The sequence below is a fragment of the Castanea sativa genome, chromosome 1 (genome assembly GCF_040712315.1).
Source record: "Castanea sativa cultivar Marrone di Chiusa Pesio chromosome 1, ASM4071231v1".
Taxonomy (NCBI): Eukaryota; Viridiplantae; Streptophyta; class Magnoliopsida; order Fagales; family Fagaceae; genus Castanea; species Castanea sativa.
The window spans coordinates 89,462,262-89,485,214 of record NC_134013.1 but is presented as its reverse complement, the minus strand read 5'-3'; the positions used below and the strand labels follow the sequence as shown (position 1 = coordinate 89,485,214).

General features: G+C 31.8%; 1 protein-coding gene across 2 annotated transcripts; it reads left to right on the top strand.

The window, feature by feature from the left end:
• The first annotated feature begins 7,986 nt into the window (after positions 1-7,986).
• On the top strand, positions 7,987-21,830 carry LOC142619403 (regulator of nonsense transcripts UPF3-like). Of its 2 annotated transcripts, none has more exons than XM_075792496.1 (13): positions 7,987-8,462; positions 11,248-11,354; positions 11,640-11,735; positions 11,888-11,986; positions 12,151-12,230; positions 13,060-13,173; positions 15,201-15,348; positions 16,344-16,417; positions 19,355-19,802; positions 20,036-20,134; positions 20,270-20,388; positions 20,511-20,563; positions 21,324-21,830. In XM_075792496.1, exons 1-12 carry the CDS (start codon positions 8,323-8,325, stop codon positions 20,547-20,549), a joined length of 1,563 nt encoding a protein of 520 aa, XP_075648611.1. In that variant the 5' UTR covers positions 7,987-8,322; the 3' UTR covers positions 20,550-20,563; positions 21,324-21,830. The 2 variants fall into 2 exon arrangements, with proteins under 2 accessions (XP_075648611.1, XP_075648618.1); XM_075792503.1 differs by having other exon boundaries at positions 7,991-8,462; positions 21,301-21,830.
• Positions 21,831-22,953: the final 1,123 nt, after the last annotated feature.

The following is a 22,953-nucleotide window of genomic DNA, read 5'->3' as shown; positions in this document are numbered from 1 at the left end:
TTTTCTCCCAAAATCTGAATTATACCGTTTGGGTGAGTTGTTATTTTGTTATTCACAAAATGATATTTATCTCTAACTTTGATTTATAGCGTCGGCTCTATCATAATTTTTTTCTTAGTATTATAAATTGGTAACAAAAAAATTTCAACAAAATATATTAATTTATTATGTTAAAGGAATTTGAATTCAAAATTTTATAAGTTGAGTTAACTTCTTTTTTTTGGATACATACAATAGGATTTTAACTTACAGGTATAATTTATGATAAATTTTTTTATTATCAAATTAAGACACTAGTTGAATTTGTGTACATGAATTTTGAACTTAAATCCTTTATTTTATTTAGTTCTATATATGATAATGAATAAATGGGATTCAAACTCTAATTCTCTTAACAACGGAGAGCATAATATGTTAATGAGTTACTAAAATCATGAGAATTTATATCATTTATTTGATAACAAAAAACTTAACAGCTAAATTATTTAGGACTTAAAAAAAATTGACTTTTGGGGTTTCATGATGTTGCCATGAGACATATCCTAGTTTTTGTTTTTTTGTTTTTAAGAAGAGAGAAATATCCTAGTCTAATAGACAATGGCAAGAGTCAAATCAAGTTTAGTTGTATTACTTTAGCATGTAGGAGGCAAGAAAAAACAAGATTGCCAATTTAATTTGTGTGTGCATGTTGCTTACCATTTGGAATTTGTCAATTACTATGAGCATGTGTAAGTCTATGCGTAATTAGGTTATTGGGTGGGGTGTGAATTGTGATGGTGTTGTGAGAGTTGTGGTGGCATAAAATTATTTATATATTTGTGTGAGACAGAGAGAGAAATGTAGGTGTCATTGATTGATGGTAAAATTAATGATAAATTATAAAATTTTTTACTTCAAATTATGGAATCAGTTGTAATGTTCTCCAAATTTTTTTTTTTTTGAGAAACATGTTCTCCAAAATATTAATTTATTTAATTAATTAACCTCTTAAACTATGGGGTTAGTGAATAAAATATACAACTATGGGTTATACTTATATAACATACAAACATATATATATATATATATATATATATATATATTTTGGTCTGATACATACATACATACATACATACATATATATATATATATATATAAAATGACAGAACACAGCTACGGGGTTGGTTGCAATGTTTCTCCTATTATAAAAGCTTCTCCAATTTCCATAGTGTCTAATACTAAAATTTGCGTTCATGTTACATTACTAAATGATCATGTGTTTTTCTTTCTATCTTTTCATATAAGCACATAATAAACATGTGAAATTAATTAAGGTTAAATACTTATATACGAAGGGAAGTTAAAGAAATTTTAACTATGGGGAAACATTACAACTAATCTGATTAATCGAATCTAAAGTTTTGATTAGCTATTGTAAATTAACGTGTACTTTGTGATGGAGACCTATAATTCATTTTAAAATTTCTTGTCGCAAAAGAAAATAATGTGTTTGGATGAGCTTATTTTATTTGATACGTATGACATTTAATAAACTAAAAATAAAATGATACTTAAAAAAAAATTCATATAAGCTTAAATGTCAAAATATATTGGTATTTCATGATAAAACAAACCAACCTTAAACTTGCTTTTCGATAAAAGAAGCGTCGATGGAAGTTTAAGAGAAGTCACTATCTCCAGTTTATATAGTCAAAAGTCTTGTAGTTCAAAGACATGGCAAAATGGGTCAGAATTTTCTGACCAAACCCGAACCTGATTTTTTTGACTCGAAGCAAAAACAAGTTAATCCATGACTTGACCCGTGTTTTTTGCGGGTCAACCCGACCCAACTCGCGACTTGACCCAAACCATTCTTTATAACTTTTTTTTGGTAAAAAAAATAAAAATTAAATTAAGACAATATTGGTTTAATTGTTTGTTGTGAGTTTTAAGGAAACAATCGAGACATTTACATAACTATATGCAAATTAATTGAAAGATGAATGATTGAACATTTTGTAATGAGTAAAGATTTTTAGATATCAAATAGCAAAGTACATGCCAAGATAATCTGGTTATAGTACAGTTAAAAATATAAATTTAAAATTGTAGACATGTATGAAAAACATTCACAAGTATGCAAATAGTGAAGCCAAAATATCAAATTAACATGAATTATGAATGCTTAAACCTATTTTTTAACAATTTATGTCCAAAATAAACAGTTTTTCAAAATAAATTATGATATTTTCTAGAGTGTGCGTTGCTTAACAATAATATGATATTCATAAAAGAGACTATGTATAAATAAGTAAATAATCAAACTTTAATATATATCTCAAATTGAAATAGAGTGTCAACCACAATTAACAAAAGATTATAAAATTAATTTTCAAGATTGTAAATTTCTTATATGTTTTTATTATTTGTCAAATGAATTATCCAATAAATCATTTGTAATTTTGTTTTATATTTTGGGATGTTGATAGTGTATAAAAATAAAATTTGTGTATTTTTTTTCTTATATTTGTGTTATTTTGTTTTAGATAGCAATGTTAGGATTTGTATAATTTTAAAATTATTGAATAAGTATTAATAAGTGTAATTCATTATTGATATAAGTGGTGAGTTCAAAGTAATACATTTTACATCTAGTAATTTGTTGCATGGCTTTCTAAATGGCAAATACATATTGTTTTCCTTTTTAAAAAAATTCAATGTGAAAAATACGGGTCAACTCGACTCGCAATCCAAACCTGTTTTTTTCACCCGCAACCCGTTTGACCCGCAACTCGATTAACCCAACCCGACCCGCCCGTTTTGCCATGTTTGTCTCTCAAGCATATGTTTATATTTTTACATGGGAAGAATTTGGGCGTTTTAGTGTTTTTCAATCCACATATGGAATGTAAAACAAATATAAATAATGGCCGCGAAATGAATGAGCTGGTCATTAGATGAAATGAACTGGTTATTTGTATCTACAGCTACAAGTCAAACCTACGTTTGACTTCTAATATTTATACCTATGCTAAAGCTACAACTTAGTTTTTTTTTTTTTGAGAAGATAGCTACAGCTTAGTTAACCCCAAAAAAAGTCTGTAAAGAGAATAGATAAAGATTAGCTATGCGAACCTCGAGAGAGTTATCACTTTTGTTCTCTTCGTCTCTTTGGGTCCGTTTGGATAGAACTTATTGCTGAAAACTGAAAACTGAAAACTGAAAATACTGTAGCAAAATAATTTTAAAATGTGTGAATAGTACCGCGGGACCCATTTTTAATGAAAAAGTTGCTGAAAAGTAAAATTTGTGGGTCCGTGAACAGTGCACGAATGCACTGTTCACAGAAAATTGGGTCAACACTTGCGGCTGGAGGAAAAAAAAAAAAAAAAAACAAAACAAAACACAAAACGCGGACGCAGAAACGCCTATCCAAACTCCACCTTTGTGGATTTGCCTACTTCTTCTGGCATCGATTGATGCTTATTTGAGAATTTTTGAAGGCTAGCTAATAATAATATAATAAGAAATTTTTTTTTTTTTTTTCAACAGAACACGCCATCTCACAAAACTAATAATATAATAAGTTTTATTACATGGATTTGTAATTTAATATTGTATACTTTTTTTTCCCACAAAAAAAAAGGTACAAAGATATATTGTACATGGAATTTATATATGTGAACAGTGAACTACATAAGTTTTATATAGTCTCCAATCTCCATCCATCCTAAACTTCCAAACTCATGCATAAAATTGAGTAAGATTGAGTAAATTCATGTGAGTTTCGTATAAATTGAGCTTTAAAAGGGCTTTACTCATCATTAAGTTGAAGCTAATTAGTAATTACCTTGCTCACTACTAAATAAACAAATAAATCAAATCACCTCACCTTAATTTATCCATACTTAGTATATAATTTATGCATATGTACAGTACAATTAAAAACAATTAAAATTACACACATATATAATATATGAGTTTAAATTATATCTAGTATAAAAGTTACACATTTTTTAAACCTCAAATATATACATGAGTTTTACTTTTTTTTATTTATTTATAAACACATGAGGCTATCTTTCTTTCTTTTTTATTAGGATTTTGATTGTTTAATTTATATTAGACTTTTCATCTTTTACACAACATTAACTCACCTACAACAAAAATTAAAAAAAAAAAAACTTAAATAAGACACGTGGTGCAAAATTAAACAACAATTAGAATTCAATTTAGAATCTAATTGGATTTGCTCTTGAGTTGAGTTGACAATAGCCTTCATCACATGATGCTTCCTTGATAAATATGTTTCATCACAGTTGTTAATCAACTTCACCTATTATGAAGGACAAAAAATTAATGTTATCAAATGATCTTATTTCTTTCTAGCGATTTTAAACCTACCACCTTATACTTCTTTTTCTTTCTTTCTTTTTTATTATTATTTTTTTTTTAATCATGTGTAAATTTATAATCTATAATTTTAATATATACAATACCAAAGACATTTAACTATTTCATTATTTATTTTGAATGATCTCTTAATATTTTGTCACATAACTTGGGAGACCTCATAATATTTGAAATGACAAAATTTAGGTACAATTCCTTAGGTGTTGTTCCTTAGGTTCCCATCTTAAGATGTAGCTATATGACTACTTAATTAAAAAATATACTTTCATCCCATGAGAAAAAATCCACATGACAAAATTTTAAGAGAGGAATCTAAGGAACAGCACTTAAGTATTGTATCTAAGTCTTTCCCAATTTTAAAACGTTTTGTTGAACATCTACCACCGATTTGTACATAACAAACAAATATGGAGGTTTTTTTTTTGTTACGATTTTTTAAAAATCATTATTAAAATATTAGCTTGTAACCCCATGCATATACATGGATATACTTAAAAGATACACATTAAGATACATAGTATAATATATCTTACATATATAATTAAAATATTATTGATAGTCATTATATAATTAAAAATTATTGTAAGAATGTTATTAGGTAGAACATGTAAATTGTCAATTTTTTTATGTTTATTTATTCTAGACTCTTTGATTTTTGTACACAATAACTTACTTGATATGGTCTCACATTTGATTCCAAAATTAAGAAATAAAACTCTCTCTAAAAATAAATAATTTAGCACATATGACACAAAATTGGACTTTAATTGTATAATCTAATTGGATTTTCTCTAAGTTTTATCTATTAATATATATATATATATATATATATATATATATATATATATATATATTTGTGCCAAATGAATTATTTTTAGTTATAAAAAAAGGCTCATAAATATAAAACCATTCAAACTCTCTCCTCCTCTAATTTTATATATAGTGTTAGATACATGATTATGTTTTTTTTATGATTTATTTATATTAGACTCGTCATTTTCTACTATAAATTAACTCATTTGGCACAAAAATTAAAAAATTTCGACCAGATAGAACACATGCCGTAAAATTAAACTCTAATTGAAATCAAATTTTTACACTGAACTAACTAACTTAGTTCAAAATTTTAAAATTTTTAATTAGATGGGACACGTGGCGCAAAATTAAACTCTAATTGAATTCCAATTTAAAATATAATTCGATTTTCTTTCAGTTTTACTTATTAATATATATATATATATATATATATATATATATATATATATATATATATATAAATGACTTATATATAAACTTGCATCGTTTTTAGTTCTACAAAAAAATTCTCATAAATATAAAATCATTCAAAAATTATTTTTTTATGGTTTACTTATATTGGACTCCTCGTTTTTTTATACTAAATTAATTCATTTGGTACAAAAATTAAAAAAACTTAGATTAGATGGGACGCATGTCGCAAAATTAAATTGTAATTGAAATCCAATTTTTACATTGAATTAACTCACTTGGTACAAAAATTTAAAAACTTAAATTAGATAGGACATGTGGTGCAAAATTAGACTCTAATTGAATTTCAATTTGAAATATAATTGGATTTTCTCTCAGCTTTACCTATTATTATTATTATTATTATTATTACACTTTTAATATATTTACAATCAACAAACTCTTGAAATCACAAGCTCAAATTATACCTTCATTAGCAAATTGTGAGTTAAACTCCTCCCTTCAAAATTACAATATTTATAGTTTTTTGAAAACAAATTTGTATCCAAGGCACTCAACAATACGATAAAGTATCCCTTAATTTGAGTACATCTATAATCCATGAGATATATGAAATTGAAACAATATGATTTTTGATTGGCCTCATAATATTGTGCTACATATATTTTTTTTAAGGCAACCACATAAGGTTTTATTTTTTTATTTTTAGAATACTAAGTATTTTTAACACATACACGAGGAGATGAGAGGATTTCATAAAGAAACTGACAATGATGTATATTCAAAATGACCTAGCTCTTGGAAAAATATATTATTGAGTATCCATGACAATCAATTTTTTTTAGAGAGTTTTAACCTATGACATCCGTTCCTGATAATAATTCTTTAATATCTCATAAATTTTAATGTAATTATTTATATATATATGTTTAAAAAACAAATTTCATTTTACATATTTAAAACATCAATTAAAATTTCATCTTGTCATATTTTCTTCAAATGGTATAATATATAAAATAGTACCATATATGAATATAATCATAATAAATTCCTGACATTATAATATATAGTTATAATACAAACACAATCATAATAGTTGCAAGAAAAAATATAATAAATGTCTATTAATAACTACTATAATGATCAAATTTCATATTACACTGATTATCAACTAGTATATATAAAACCAAAGATGTATTACCTTTGTTTCCCTATAATATTTTCCCATGTATGATTTGAAAGCATTAAAATTTTACCTATCATTGTTCTAATATATATTAAGTTAAAATTATATTCTATATTTAAACTCTCTATTAAAATCTTGCCACAAATAGAGTAAAAGACTATTAATAGATATCATAATGATAAGATTTCACATTTAGGCAATGAAAACAAGACTATTAATAACTACTACGATTATCATACTTCATATTTAAACACAAAAAAAAAAATAGAAAGAGTTATATTTTGTTAAACTTTTCTCTAGATTGCATAGTTTATTGATCACTAAAAGGTATATGCAAACCTTTCACGAGTCAATTGTTCAGCAAAACAAACTTAGAGCATTCGTATCAATTCGTGTAAATTTTTTTTGTCTGTTTAGCATAAGAACGTATTTTTTATATTATACATACTTCTTTTTTAAAACACTTCATATCCAATTATCTATTTTACACTACATTTCATTAAAATATAAAATTTCTGGATTTTTTTATAATTGTTTTTCTTTTATTACACTCAACAACCACCAGCCACTCTCTTATTTCATTATTGAGATACGTATAGAAAGAATAAACAACTAAATACAAAATGAATAATGTTAATGTAAATTTATACTGTTAATTTGTAAATTTATACAATTATACACGGACTAAAATGAGTAATTTTTAAGCAAAACAGTGTAAATTTTATACATTTTTTATATTATACATGAACTAATGTGAATGCACTTAAGGGATACTTTCTCATAGATCATATGATAAATGCTCTTTATCATTATAATATGGGTAATTTTTAAGCAAAACAGTGTAAATTTTATACATTTTTTTCTATTATACATGAACTAATGTGAATGATAATTTCTCGTAGATCATATGATAAATGCTTTTTATCATTATACTAAAACACCAAATGGTTTTTTGACGTAAACAAGAGTCCACCTCCAAATATATCAATATTTTATTCGACGATAAAAGACTTTACGAACCAACGGAATCGTACATACATACATACATTCATACAATTAGGAGTTAGGACACATAAAAGAATATTCTTTCTATAGTTTTTGTAAGTAACCTGGCTAAATCTGTAAAATCCAATGTTTTGTTCAAAGGAGCAACAAAACTATACAACACAACTGTCTCCCATATCCACATTAAAATACAAACACTTTCATTTCTCTTACGCGAACCCTATATATATATTTCATAAAACCCCCTTTCTTCCATTTTTCACTACTCTCTCTCTTTCTCTGTGTTTTTCTCGCTCATGACGATTTGGAGTGAAATTGAAAATTAGGGCACACAACTCGACCTCCATTTTTTTCTTCTTAGCGGAGAAGATGTAATCCAAGCGAGGATTTTCTCCGTTTCCCCAACCAATTCAAACCAAACACTTCGAAAATTTTCAAATTTTTTTTTTTTTTTTCAAAAATTTCTCTAGGGTTCTGTGTGTTTCTTGCGGGGGGTTTTTGTGAACTGTGAAATGAAGGACTCGCTGGATCGGACCAAGGTGGTGCTCCGTCACTTGCCGCCGGCGATTTCTCAGGCCGCTCTCACCGACCAAATCGACTCCGCCTTCGCCGATCGCTACCACTGGCTGACTTTCCGACCTGGCAAAGCAAGGTTTGGGGTTTTTATTGTTTTGCTTTGGTGGTAATAATTTTTTTTTTTTTTAGTGCTGTGTTTTTGTCAATGGGTTTGCTTTGGTGTACTTACAGTTTTGCATTACGTGCTCGATTGTTAATATAAATGTGTGTGTATCTATGCAAGAATGTGTGCATGCAATCTTATTTTTTCACCGTGTTTTTATTAATTAATGGGTTTGGTTTTATACACTTTAAATTTTGGATTACGTACTGAAAATGGTAATATAAATGTGTGTGTGAGAGTTTTGACCCAAAGGAAAGGGGGAGGGGGATTCGAATGAGTGACCTTTGCTTCATTAGGTGTGGTCCCCCCCAGCTGATTGTACTATAATTTTGGAGTTGAATATGTGTGTATGTATGTATGTTAGGCTAATGGCTTTGAAACAAATGGGTTAGGCTTGGTGTTACATGTATGGTAATTTTTTTTGTTAGGAAAACAGGGGGAGTGGGGTGGGTGGGGTTTGAACTAAAGTGCCCAGTCACCACAAAAGGTGCTGGAGCCACTGGAGTATCCCTCAAACCCCAGTGGATAAATGCATGGTTGGTTATCTGTCTAATTGGTAAGTTATGTAAGCATGGTAGGGTTTAGTTGCTTGAATTTTTTGTTGGTTGTGCTTTTGTGAATTTTTCTTAAGATTATGTAGCGTTATTCTTTGTTTGTATCTGGATCTTGCAACTTTTGGCATTGAATGAGCTTCCCATTATTCATAGTTAATGGGTTTTGGAACTGAGGAGGCTTAATGTATAGCATGCGTGTGTAAGTTATAGTTGAGAGGTTTAAGTCACCAGCTTGTAGAAAATATATTGCTGGTGGGGTTGATCCATAGGTTCCTTTTTAAGCTTTAGTAGAAATGAGCAAAATTAGCTGTTAATGTGGGTGGCATTGAATGAAAGAGGTGAACTGGCTAAGTGTAAATAAATGGAAGACTATTTTCATGTGTTATACTTACATGACCTGGTTGCTGTTGCATTAATTTAGTGTGTTTGAAGATGTGGCAAGGAAGTTATACTTGAAGCAAAATTTTAGAATCTGCTTCGGTGACTTCTGATTTGTTCATTGGAACTTAATATTTGCATTGCTGGTGTATCTTGCATATCATTTAAGATGTGTGTGTGTGTGTGTGTGTGTGTTAATACAAAACATTTACTCCTATTTATGTAAAAATAATTTGTATAATAACTTCTCCTTTCTGTTGGGATCAAAACTAATCAAAATAAAATGTAGCTCCTCATTATGCATATATAATAGGTTCATACAATCTTCTTTCAAAACCAAATATTAGAGAATCTGAATTTTATAATTAATAAAAAAAAAACCAACAATCATTTGTTTTGCCAGCTGTTGGCCTGTACAACCCTGCATTTTTCTCAATATTGTTGAAATTGGTAAGTGAAACCTGGTATTTTGACTAGTATGGAACGTGGAATTTCCTTATACCAGATTTGGCTTGAAGACCAAAAACACTTTCTAATCCATATAAGGTGGCTTGGTGGACTAACGCTAATTTGAGGGTTTATGAAAGATGTTTGCTTTCATATTCTATTGGTGGTTTTATTGAAAATGTGCAGTATGAGTCCTTCCTCTCAAATCCCATTACATTCTTTTGGATATTTTTGGTTATTTGATAAGGGGAAAAAAAATCAACATGATAATTATTAAAATACATTTTCATTCATGTTGGGAAAGGGTAAGGGAAATGAAGCTTATGCCAGCTAGAGATCTATCGGCCCTCATAGGAAAGAAGACATTTGGTTTCTATCTTATCATTTGAGTTTTTCAAAAAAGGGGAGAATTGGTGCCACATCTATGTCATGGCCAGTATGTTGGTTAGATATGTAGGCTTGTATTCCTAGATTGAAACCTTAAAATACTACCAAGAACCTTTTTATTTACTTATTTAAATATAAGTAAATACCTGTCAAGAGCTTGCTAGCTCAGTGGCATTGCTTGATCTTCTTTTTGTTTTTCACCCCTTTGAACCATAAACGGTATAAACCATCATCACATCCTTGTACGATTCTAAGCCCTTATCCTGCTACCGTTAATTTTTCCAAACCCTTGGCCAACGCAGATGATTTCTTTAAATTTGTCCTATGGAACCACCAAAGTGGATTCTTATCTATTTTTTCAATGTGTTTTGAATAATAAATTATGATCTAATTATATGTTGTTCTCATAGTAGCACACCTTTGATTAATGTTACTAATAGCAATGCAACTGGTAGTGCAGCATGCTACTGCATGTAGACATGGCATAGGTTACAGCATGTTACTTTTTATTATAAAAAGCACATAGACTGTATCGATGTTAATGATGGAACGTGTATCCCTCTTTGTATTGCACTTTTCCAATTATAAAATTGCATAGATGCCAGTGCTGTCTGGAAACTCAGATTTTGTTTTATGTTTTTGGCTTTTCTCCTTGTTCTACTTATCATATTATTTTTATTTTAACCAATAGTCCAGATCATTTTTGCAATTTGGTTATATAGTATTAGTATTTGGGTGTTTCAAAAGAGTATTTTCCTATATACCGCAATGTTGCTTCTTTCTAGGGGACTATTAAATGTGCTTCCTGAATCTTTCACAGGAAAGATATTTATTCTTACAGGGACACACTTTTCTTCTGAATTATTTGGGCTTAATTTTGTAATTGAATTGAGTATAGAAATACATGGTGCAATTTTTTTATTTAGGACTTGAGCAAGTCATCTGCTAAGGGAATTGTCATATATTTATTGTTTCTTGAAATGGTTTTGCAGCCTGAAGCATCAATCCTATTCTAGAGCCTACATTGACTTCAAGAAACCTGAGGATGTTATTGAGTTCGCTGAGTTCTTTGATGGGCATTTGTTTGTTAATGAGAAGGGTAATCTTTGCGCATATCTTTTGAAGAGATTTGATTATTTAAATCAATCTTGTTGCCAGAAATTTTGCGACTATCTTTTTATTAGACCACGGTTAAAATTCAGATAGGGTAATGAATTCTCTTCAGTTGGTAGCAGCTCAGAAAATTTAGAGCTGCTGGATTTTTTCTTGAAAAAGTTGATTGGGGCTTCTCTTTCCTTTTGTTTCATCCATCTTTAAATAAGTGACATTGCAGTACATGACATTGACTTGAGGTTTTAACTAAAATGTTTCTTGATTTCTTCAGGCACTCAGTTTAAAACTATTGTTGAGTATGCTCCATCTCAACGCGTTCCAAAGCAGTGGGTTAAAAAAGATGGTCGTGAAGGAAGCATATTGAAAGGTACTACTTGTTTTTATTTTTTAACTAAATGTTCAACAATTATAATTATTGCATGTGGGCTTATATATGCAATCATTAACCTGTGACTTATATATGGGATCATTTTCTTTTTCTTTTTCGTAAATACAAGTATTCTCTTGATGAACATCTAGATCCCGAGTATCTGGAATTTCTTGAATTTCTTGCGAAGCCTGTCGAAAATCTTCCCAGTGCAGAGATACAATTGGAGAGAAGAGATGCGGAACGAGCTGGTAAGTCAGAAAGATTTCATATGGTAGACACATGCTGCATGCTGAAATAATGCTGTGAAAAAGGGAAAAATAATATGCAATTAGAATGGGAAAAATAGTTAATGTTGGGAGTTTTCAAGGAAAAATGTTTTTTCAAGTGATTATCTCCCATAATGCTTTTGCAGGATCTGCAAAAGATGCTCCCATTGTTACACCATTAATGGACTTTATACGTCAGAAAAGAGCTGCTAAGGGTGGTTCTCGGGTATGTTTCTAATGCATTAGATATAAGTTTGTCAGAATTAAGCAATAAGCCGTAGAAGAAAATTTGTTAACAATTTTTATTTTGCATGCAATTTCATATAACTGATTTGTATTATCTGTTTGTAATATATTCAATTTCTGGCTAATAATACTTGAATTGCTGACATGCTTGGTTGTCCGGTATGCTTGTTTGAAATCTAGTTGAGGATACTCAGTGTTTCTGTCATGCTGCACATGACATTTTTTGTGCGCATGCCTATATTGATGCAAGGATCAAGAAAACAAATTTTTTTTAAAAAAATCTTAATGTAGTTTTGTTTAATTTTAGAAGTTCTTTGTATTTTTAATTATTTGCCTAAGTCATCTGGGATTAGGGTTTAGTTCTAGTAACTTATATAAGCATGCTATTATACTCCAATGGAGATAGTTTGCTTGAGTGATTAAATTATTGTTGGAGTTTCTCCTTTAATAACTTGGTGCTTCCTAGTTTTTTTTTTTTTTTGCCTTCAATTTTGTTGTTGCATCTGTTTGATTTTGTCTTGTGTCGTGTATAGTTTGCAGGTTGCCTTGTTGCTTCATTTTTTATCTTGATTGCATGGTAGTTTCCATTGAATGAAATGTTTCTCCTGTTCATTATTGAATAAGTAGCGAATTTCACTTTCGTCCATTTTAAGTTAATTTTTTATTTTATTTTTTCCCAGTTTTATTCTTGTATACGTCCCATGTACAAGGGTAAAACCCTATGTTTTCTATTAAATTTTTTTATTATGTATATAAAAAAAGAGCCCTTTATAACAGTGTCCTGAATCTTCTTCCATATGTGATGACAGAGATCATTTTCTAATGGGAAACTGAGCAGAAGAGCTTCTGGATCATCATCTGGAAGCCCTAGTTCAGCCTCATCGAAACGAGGTTCTGAGAGGAGACGAATTTCCACCAGGATGGTAGTCATCTTTCTTTAAATATTTTAGATGAAATAATTTAGTTTATGCTGTTGCTGATGTATTTTCTATATCAAAGTCACAGTATTATAATTTTGTACATGACAACTACCCCTCATCTAAACCCAACACCCCCCCCCCCCCCCCCCAAAAAAAAAGAGGAAAGAAATCTCTTGCAATGGAATTTATGATGCCTAAAGCATGCGGCTGATTGTACAATGATCTTAGAACTGTATATTTGAGTGAGTTCATGTTAAGTAGGCTTGATGCCATTAATAGTACAATTATATCTCAGTCCACTGTGTCCACATTATACATAGTGGAACTGCACTCCATATCACTTAGCTATCATTACTGATCCTGGTCCGTTTGGATTGAGGTGGAAGGAGGGGGAGTAGAGTAAAGTAGAGTAGATTTGGCCCAAAATTAGTCTATTTTTAACCAATTCTACTCTACTTCCCCCCTCCACCCAAACGGACCCTACATGAATTTAATAATCAGCTCAGACCTACACCATGTTATGTGTCTGAATCAGTCACCCAATTGCTTGATAGTCAAAAGTAACAGTTTCTTTCTTGTCAAGTAGTCCTCTAGACTAGCTTTCCAAATCCTAATGCTTTTGGGACAGTCAATTCTCCCTCTTTAACAAACAATCACCTGAGCTCTTGACTTCACTTATGGTTTCAAAAGCCTCATTTTTTGGGGACAGGTTGTAGACTTTTAGCTTTTAAATATGGGTAGGATTGGGGAAGATGGTACACAAGGTAAGAAGCACTCATGGGTGCAGCCTTTGGAGCAGTATTAAGGTGGGTTGGGATAGATTCACGAGGCATGTTAAGTATGTGGTAGGGGCCCTAGGGGATGGTAATAGGGTGCAGATATCGCATGATGCATGGCCATTAGCCTCTGAAAAACTTGTAACCTAAATTGTACAACATTGTAGTTGATAAGGATGCTACCTTGTAGTTGATAAGGATGCTATGGTTAGGTCTTGTTTGGTAACTCCAATTGGCAGGATGACACCCCAGGACTATGAGGTTTATTAGAGAGATGTTAATGATTGGGAGATGGAATTGGTTGACTTTTTGATATTTTGTACTCAAATTTACCAAGCAGGGTTTGAAAAATGAAGTGGAGAATGACTAGTGATGGGCAATATGATGTTAGCTCATACTATTGTCTATTGTATTTCGTTGTGTACATCTTTGTACATGAGGTGGATCCTTTTATTACATAAAATTTCTTACTTATAAGAAAAGAAAAAGAAAAGTTCTCACCATATCCGCAATTCTTTTTTCCTCCTACTTTTCTGCTTATGATTTTTGAACCATCAAGATCCTTGCACAAAGCAGCTTCCCAATGAAAAAGGAAAAAATGAAGCAACTTTCTGAGGAAATTGGGCACAATAAATACACTTCAAAGGAAAACATTGTACCAGTAGATCCCGTCAATGCCACATGATAAGAACAAATGTTTAACTTACCACTGTGGGTTTGCCCATACTTTCCTGTGCTTGGCTGCTGATTCTGGTACGAAGTCTTTAAAATAAAATTCCCGTGATAGTTTTGGTCATCTACATATATTACACATCCGATCTCTGGTTATAGGCCAGTTGAAATATTAGAAGGATACAGTGTTTTCATGATTGGTTTGTAGATCTAAATTTGAATAACATGTTAAAGATTTTATTGATTGGTATCTGTATTAGCTAGGATCAATCATTAGTAGAGTACACTGATGTGAAAAGATGTTGGTTGATTGTATAAGTGATTAAAGTATTTGTGAATGGAAAAATGTGGTGCCAATGTAGAATTTAATAGGTTGATCTTCCTTCAACTTGGTTTGTTATTTGTGGTTTTTGGAGTACATCATCTTGAACTTGTAGGAATCGTGGAATGAGATTTATACTGTTGTATTTATTTTCAATCTTTATTTGTGTTTGACCCTCTAGATATCCATACTTGATTTCAAGAAAGATTTTGGAAGTTTTGGTTTTCTTATTTTAATACTGTTTCCTGTCTGATGGACAGTATGTTTTAAGGGATGCTGCAAAGAATATGAGTGTCAAAGACAAGTCAACCTACCTTCTGGTTCCAAAGCGAGATGATCAGCAGCTTTCTGACAAGTCTGTTACATTGGTTCCTGCAGCTGGGAATGAAGTATTGGAAGAGGAAAATGGTATGGCTGGGAAACTGGATAATTCAGTGTTTAGTGATGATTTGACATTCGCCCTTCTATATGACATAATGAATTCCTAGACACAACATGTTAACTCATAGTTCAGGACATTGGTAATTCAGTATGGACATGGACTAATTAATCTGCTGAGCCGTAGCATCTAAAATCTGGATGTTATCCATTTTATTTCCTCACCTAGTGTTGTTAAATGCTTAAAGTTCAAATCTCAAAGCCAGGTCTAATCACTTCCCTTGGCCGAATAGAAGCTCATTTAATGAAGCGCACCTTAGGCATACTTTTCTGATGCTTTTTTAAGAAGCACTCCATGTTTTTTTGTGGAACTAGTTGAACTTGTTATAGATGGCTTCATTTGCTTGATCTAGTTCTTTCTTATTATTGTATTTGCTTCTTTAGCTTATAATTATATTACTAGATTCTTATTAGGTGACCCTTTTCAAAGTTTTACAGCTCTACCTCTTTGAGGTGTGTATACCTTAATTCAATGTCTTTGGAGTTGTTAATATGGTTGGAATTCTTACTCTTTTTTTTGACACTTTATTTTATCAACGCACCTTCATGATGTGGGTCCTTTATTTGGCAAAGTGGAGAGGTTTCATAATGAAAAAGGATCTATGCAGCCAACCCAACTAAGTTGAATTCACACACAAACACGCGCGCGCGAGCATGTTCTTGACATTCTTATTTCAATAAGATATCTGTTACGTACTCATTGCTGTGTATGTAGGCTTTCTATGGTACTTGAGAGCATGCTTTGCAATAAATAAATTTGGTTTCTTTTTTATAGTTTATCTTCGGATCAATTCATTATTTCCTGTGGTTAAGATACTATTATCTCTATTATTCTAGGATTTATTTTATCCACTTGGGTGCCAAAAAAAAAAATCTGTTTTTGGAATCTCTTTTCTTTTCTATGGGTAAGATAATATAATCCCCATTCTTCTAGGAGTTATATTACCTCTTATATTTTCTTTCAGGAGTATCCGGAACTAATGAATCTGGGAAAAAGAAAGTCCTGCTCCTGAAAGGAAAAGAGAGGGAGATTTCTTCTGTAAGTACTTTTGGTTCTTACCAATCACATGTATTCCTTGGGCACATTTCAGACTACATATCTATTGTACGCTATCACTGTGCATGGAGATGTCTGTGTAAAGCACTGTTTTGGTGTGGGCTGCTCTCACTAGTGGTCTATATACTGATTTAGGCACCTACAATATTCCTGCTTAGGCTGGACTGCTTGCTCAATTTGGACAGATTGCCCATGGTTGCATGAGTTCTTGATTTTCTTTTAATAATTTTTTGAAGTTTTTTTTTTTTTTTTTTTGGGTGGGGGGGTGGGGGGGCTGTGGTGGGGTATTATAATATTGTGTTCTTTTTTAATGCGGGAGACATCTTAAAGGATTACTTGAACACATATGAGCTGTTCCATCTGCAGAAGCCTTTCTTGCTCATTGCTATATGCAGTTTGAGCTGCACTCTTTCATTGGCCTTCTGTCTGTTATAAGTGACCATCCATTTAACTTGCTAGATTTTATTGAGTGCCCTTTTCAGTTAACTCGTGGCATAACTTTGGATGTTAAGGTTTCTACTTGTATTACTAGAGCACTATGACAGATTGCTCCTACTCTGCTAAGTCATATCTGTCAAAATTAAAATGATAAGAGTGCTGCCTGATTAACATTGATTGCTGGCTGAGAAAATGTGGTTTCGGATTTTCTGAATGGTACAATTTCTAGATGTGCATTGCTTGAAGCATGTATGAAGTAGTGGGAGAGTCAGAAATCCACGGAATAACTTTTGGGATAAGATTTATTGTTATTGGAATTTTTTCTGACATGCTTGGAAATCTTTTATAACAATCTTTTAACCTGAGAACAAGCTTGTTAAGAACTGTGAAATGGCACTATGGTTGCACTAGAAATCTTGATGAATGGTAGAGTATGGCTTGCAGGGTTGAGAATTTTCTAATTCATTTTCCAGTTTGTATTGGATATGTGATTTCTCATTTAGATTGTTGCTATTATTATAACTTATTACAAAAGTTTTAAAAAAATACTATTTATATTTATATATATATTTATATTATTATTATTATTATTATTATTATTTTTACAATAATAATAATTAAGCCATCTTGATGAATGGTTATGTATGGTTTGTAGCATTGAGAATTTTCTAATTTATTTTTCACTTTGTCCCCTGATAGGTGATTTCTCATGAAGATTGTTGTTTTTATAACTTATTACAACGGAAAGGATATATTTGAATATAAACGTGGAATGACAAAGTTAAAAGTTAGAAAAATACTACTATTGCTACCACTTGTTATTCTTGGAAAACCAAAACCACCATAGTCAACCCCTCTCAACAAAGAAGGAAATTCAAATTAACTAGCTACACCTCATTGTCCATGTCACCACCTTATTTTGTTGATAAAGTAGTTGCGCTACCATCTCAACAATTATCACAACACTGTACAAATTTGGTCACCATCTTTGCCGCTAACATCTTCCATCTATGTCAATGTACTGGCTTCATCATTGTATCTTTATTCCAGTTCCTACTATCCTCTTCACATATTTTATTGGGATAACTAAGACTATAATCTCCACCGTTCTGTGATAATTTTCTCTTTTTGAATAACAGGGGTGTCCTAATTTTTTATATTTTGTTGGTAAGTTACACACACACCCACTAGAGTCTTGAACTCGTGAACTCATCCTCCATCCCATTATTATGAGAGGAGGAATACAAGTTGAGTTATGTCTTGTTGGCAACAGAGGTATCCTAAGCTTAAGAGAAACAATTCCTTGAGCAAGCACCAATGCCTCCTACAAAACATGCTAGATTTGGTCACAAACTAACAATTCTTACTTTGACTACCCAAAAAAAAAAAAAAAAACTGCAGTGTTGTTCCTACTGTTGCTATTATCACTATCACCATAATTACCAATCTCCCCTTACATGTGTCAGGTGGATGGTGAGGTCATGGGTTCAAGACCTAGTGGGTGCATGTAACTTACCAATTAAAAAAGCTATTATCACTATCACAATTTTTTTAGAGAAGCCACTATCACCATAGTTGTTGCTGCTCCCAACACCTACACAACTGCTCTGCTACTGTCGTTTTTCTCAATTCACTCAAGTAGGCAGCAAAAGTATAGGGAAGGAAAGGTAAGCGACTTTAATGATTGTATGACTATGATGGCACCTTAGGATGCAATGGATTTCCAAAATGTTTTCTGACCAGAGGACCAACTCTTGACCAAAAGATTCTCTTAATTGAGGGTCTGTTTGGATACCGTTTATTATTGAAAACTAAAAATACTGTGGCAAAATAAATTTTTAAATGTGTGAATAGTGCCGTGGGCCTAGTTTTGAAGTTTTTTTTTTTGTTGAAAAAAGTACTTGTGGGTCCCGTGAACAGTGCACGGGACCCACCATTTTTCAGTAAAACACTGGAACGCACGGAAAACGTGCGTTCCAAACACACACAGAGTTTGCCTCCCTTGACCACCATTATAGGAAGTGGCCTCAAGTAATGTTGTATCCTGATTTTATTTGAACTTGAACTCCTTTCAATTCCCAAGTTCTGTTTATTATCTATCATCATCATGTCAAGCAACAGCTTCTATTTCAGGGAAGGTACAAAACACAAAATTTTGTTCTCATATGTTTTGTAGTGTGGATTGAGTTCAAAGGTTACATTTAGAGTCTCATTGAATAATTGGGGGTGTAGGGAGTTTTTCTTTAGAGGAAGTATTTTCACTGTATGTATGTGGGTCTTCTTGTCTTCAACAGTTGGCATAGGCAGTCTACCAGACCACATATTTTTTATGCTCTTGTTTGTATGATTATTACTGTCTTTGCATCCTTGCAATTTCTAAGAAGATTTGTCTCATTGCATTTATTGTATTTTTGATGAAGCAATGTGACTTTTAGTTGAAGCACTACACTGTTAAATTGCTGTATGCTACTCCTTGTGCAGGTGTCTGGCAGCATATTACAGCAGCAGGGTGTATCATCTCCTGTTAGAAATATAATCAATTCAGGTCCACTCAAGCATAACCAGCAACGTGAAGGTAGTGGAAGGATAATCAGAAGCATACTTACAAACAAGGATTCACGTCAAAGTCAGTCTTTTGTGGGCCAGTCAGAGCAGCAAATCCAGACTTCAAATTCAGAGAAGGACAAGCGGCCTCCTCGGATCCCACATGCACAATTGGCTTTGAAGGACACAAATTCAACTCCAGAAAATAAGGTTGTTGCGAATGACTTTCCTGGATTTTATAGTGAGAAGCAAGAAAAACGTTCAAGAAATAAGGACAAGCCTGATCGTGGTGTATGGGCTCCTCTTCGTCGTTCAGATGGAACTCATGGTAGTGAAGAGTCTTTGTCATCCGGTACTTCACAGTCGCTGCTAGATACTTCAGAAGGTACAAACATTTGGAACATGTAATTATTGGTTATGTAATGTACTGGTTTTTACTAATTATAGTCATAAGTGAATGGTGCTAACAAGAAGGAATCATTTTAACTTGACTTCAAAGCACTTCAACTCATACATAGGTTGGAGTCACTGTCTCATTGCAAGAAGCATGAAAGTGCTTATGAGGTCAAAGAGAATTCTTTTTTTTTTTTTTACTATTTCCTGCTTGTGATGTTGCAGGATCTCATGGAGATATGAAATTTGAAATGGCAAATGCTCGGATTGGGGAAGTTAAAAACCTTGGAAGTGGACGTAGTGGCCATTCTTCCTTAGATAATGGTAGATTTTAGTTTGGAAACTCTGATCTTTAACATTGCTTCTGATTGTACATTTTTGTGTGTTTCTGTGGGTGCATTTGTGATGCTTGTGTTTTGTATCCCACTCCCACAGATTAAGTGTTTGCATCATATGCAGGCTCCCATAAACATTTTGGTCGCCGTGGGCCAACACATGGTGTCAAGGATGTTGACGGCTCATCAAATGTAAGTGAGGGGAAGCATTTGAGGAGAGGCACTGGCTTTAATTCCCATGAGGTAGTGAGACCCAACTGTTTGGATTCCAATTTTGCACCCTTTTTTTTTTTAATTTTTAATTTTTTTATGCTTTCACCTATTTTCTGGTAATTATTTAGAGGTGTTTTGCAATGAATTTGCAGAAACAAGTGTGGGTTCAGAAACCAAGTTCTGGTTCCTAAAGTTGTTGAAAGTGGTGAGCCTCAATCTCTTTAACTATGTTCTTTCCTAATATCAATAAAGAGTGGCTTCCTGAAAGTTTCTTATCAAAATTTTTTTTTTTTTTAAGATTCTAGTTCAGTAGCCTGAAATGGATGCTTCTTAATCATCATCACATATAGAATTCATATGGAACCTTGAGTTTTGAATATATTGCAAGTCTTTTGCACTCTTTAGAGTCTAATTTGAAGTCAAGGGAAGGTGAGATTTACAATGATAATCGATAGAAACTCATCTAAATCAGTATTTTAAAAATCTAAAGTGCATTGGTGGAATGTCTCTGGTGATGCCTAGAATTTAGATTGAGCCTTCTTATTTGTTAGAAAGTGAGATAGTTAAGTTATTTAGTGCCAAGGATCTTGGCACCCACTTAAGTATACTGAAAAAGTGGGATAGATTCAAAGATGATGCTAAATGCAGTTGTATTTACTGTGGAACATTTACATATACCATGCAATTTTCTTTATTACTATGGATAGGTTCTTCCTGGACCTTCATAGTGTTTTGATTTCAATGACAAGACAGACAACTACTTAGTATTTTAGAGGGGTAAACAGTGAAGATGAGAATCACCCTTGGATGAAAATTGCCAACATTATGACCCTTGGATGAGTATCACTTTGCCTTGATATGACTAGCTTTGGATTTTCTTTCTGAACTTGCTAATTGTCATAACTTTTAAGCGGGATTTTATATAGTATTGATTTTTCTTAGTTCACTGTCTCATTTCTTTGCAGTTTTAATGTCTGGTCATATACACGATTTTGGAGCATGCATTTGCTAGTGGCTGGAGAGGCTCTCTTTTTACTAGACAGATGATCAGGTGTAAATGAAGTCTCAGCATCAGCAATGGTTCCTTTTGAAAAACCCTAGAGGAAAGTAGAGTTCGTCTGAATGATGCAGACATTGATGTAAGTAATACTCAGTTGGCTGAAGAAATCCTGATTTTATTTCGTCAAAGATAGCTTGGAATAGAGGAGACATGGAAAGCAACAGATGTCATTGTTATAATTGTATTATTACACAGTTTTCATCAGGGTGACCCTCTATGGGGTTCTGCCTGTCGGAGGAGCTATGGAAGCCCACACTCATGCTTTTGACTAGACTAGTTATCGGGGTATTCTGGTTTTATGGGATCTCTCCCGTTAGTATAAATGTAAATATAATCTGAGAGCGATCGGTATCACCATCTCGCTTATCAATATCTATCAAAGCATTTTAATGTGTTACATACTTTTCTTCCATTGCTGTTGCTGCCACCTTGTTTTGCAAAGCAATTTATATGCATATGCAGCAATAAGACAGAAAGGAGAAGTTTACAAGCAGCATAAACAGCAATAATATAGAGAACCTTGCGGAGAATTCAATATGCATAATTTGCGCAATGAGCCTTCTTATATTGTACAATAAAATCATACATTTGAAAAAAAAAAAGGACAAATATAATGGTTCTATTTTGTTCAGCAAAGCAGCTCATGGAATTCTTCTTTAGTTGGCTTTTACAATCCGCCATTTCCTCTCCGTCATTCCTTCCCAAGCTAAATAAACTCTATTTTAAGTGGATAAAATTTGTTTGGTATATGCTAGTAGAGGCCCACATGCTAGGCAATTGTATTATTTAAGTTCAAATGTATAGATTGTATGATACACGATACATATATACAAAAGGTTCTATATTGTAAGGGCGTATTGTAAGTATACAATACTTACGAATCATAGGATACAGAGTTGTGTATCATAAAATTGTATGTATCGAATTATACATAGACATGTGAGTTTAAAATAAGTGTTTTTTGGATAAATTTGTGCTTTTATTTGAGTCTAACAAATTGTTAGACTTGTTTTTAACACAATTATTAGGCTAAGTAATTGAGCCTGGTAAAGTAACATGTTCATGAGTTTTTTGTTTTGTTTTTTCCTCCCTTCTCTTACAATACTTGGACTATACACTTAACACTTCGCATTTGTATTTGTAAATTTTTATTCTATACTAAGAATGAGGTATTAAATGATAATATAGTTATTTTTATTTTTGTTATAGGTATAAAAGGCTAGGATGCTAAGAAGAAATATGAAGAAAAAATTCTTAACAAGAAAAGATAGTATATGTTGTTGATGATGATGAAGAAATATATTTGCAAGATGATGAATGTGATGATAACATTAACTTAGATGGAGTTGACCGAGCAAGATGATGAATGTGATGAAAAGAAATGATTATTTTGGCTTATGTTTTTTACTTTTGAGTTAATCAATTTGAATGTGTATATTATAAATATATGTTAGTTTCATTTATTTAGTTAGTTTTATTAAAGATTATTACGTAAGTGTTGATTAAATTAGTCATTTAGTTGAATATTTGAATTT

Coding starts and splice junctions, on each gene's coding strand:
- LOC142619403 (XM_075792496.1), top strand. CDS start 8,323: ATGAAGGACTCGCTGGATCGGACCAAGGTGGTGCTCCGTCACTTGCCG. Junction 11,355..11,639: donor TTTGTTTGTTAATGAGAAGG/GTAATCTTTGCG, acceptor TGATTTCTTCAG/GCACTCAGTTTAAAACTATT. Junction 20,389..20,510: donor CTGGCTTTAATTCCCATGAG/GTAGTGAGACCC, acceptor ATGAATTTGCAG/AAACAAGTGTGGGTTCAGAA.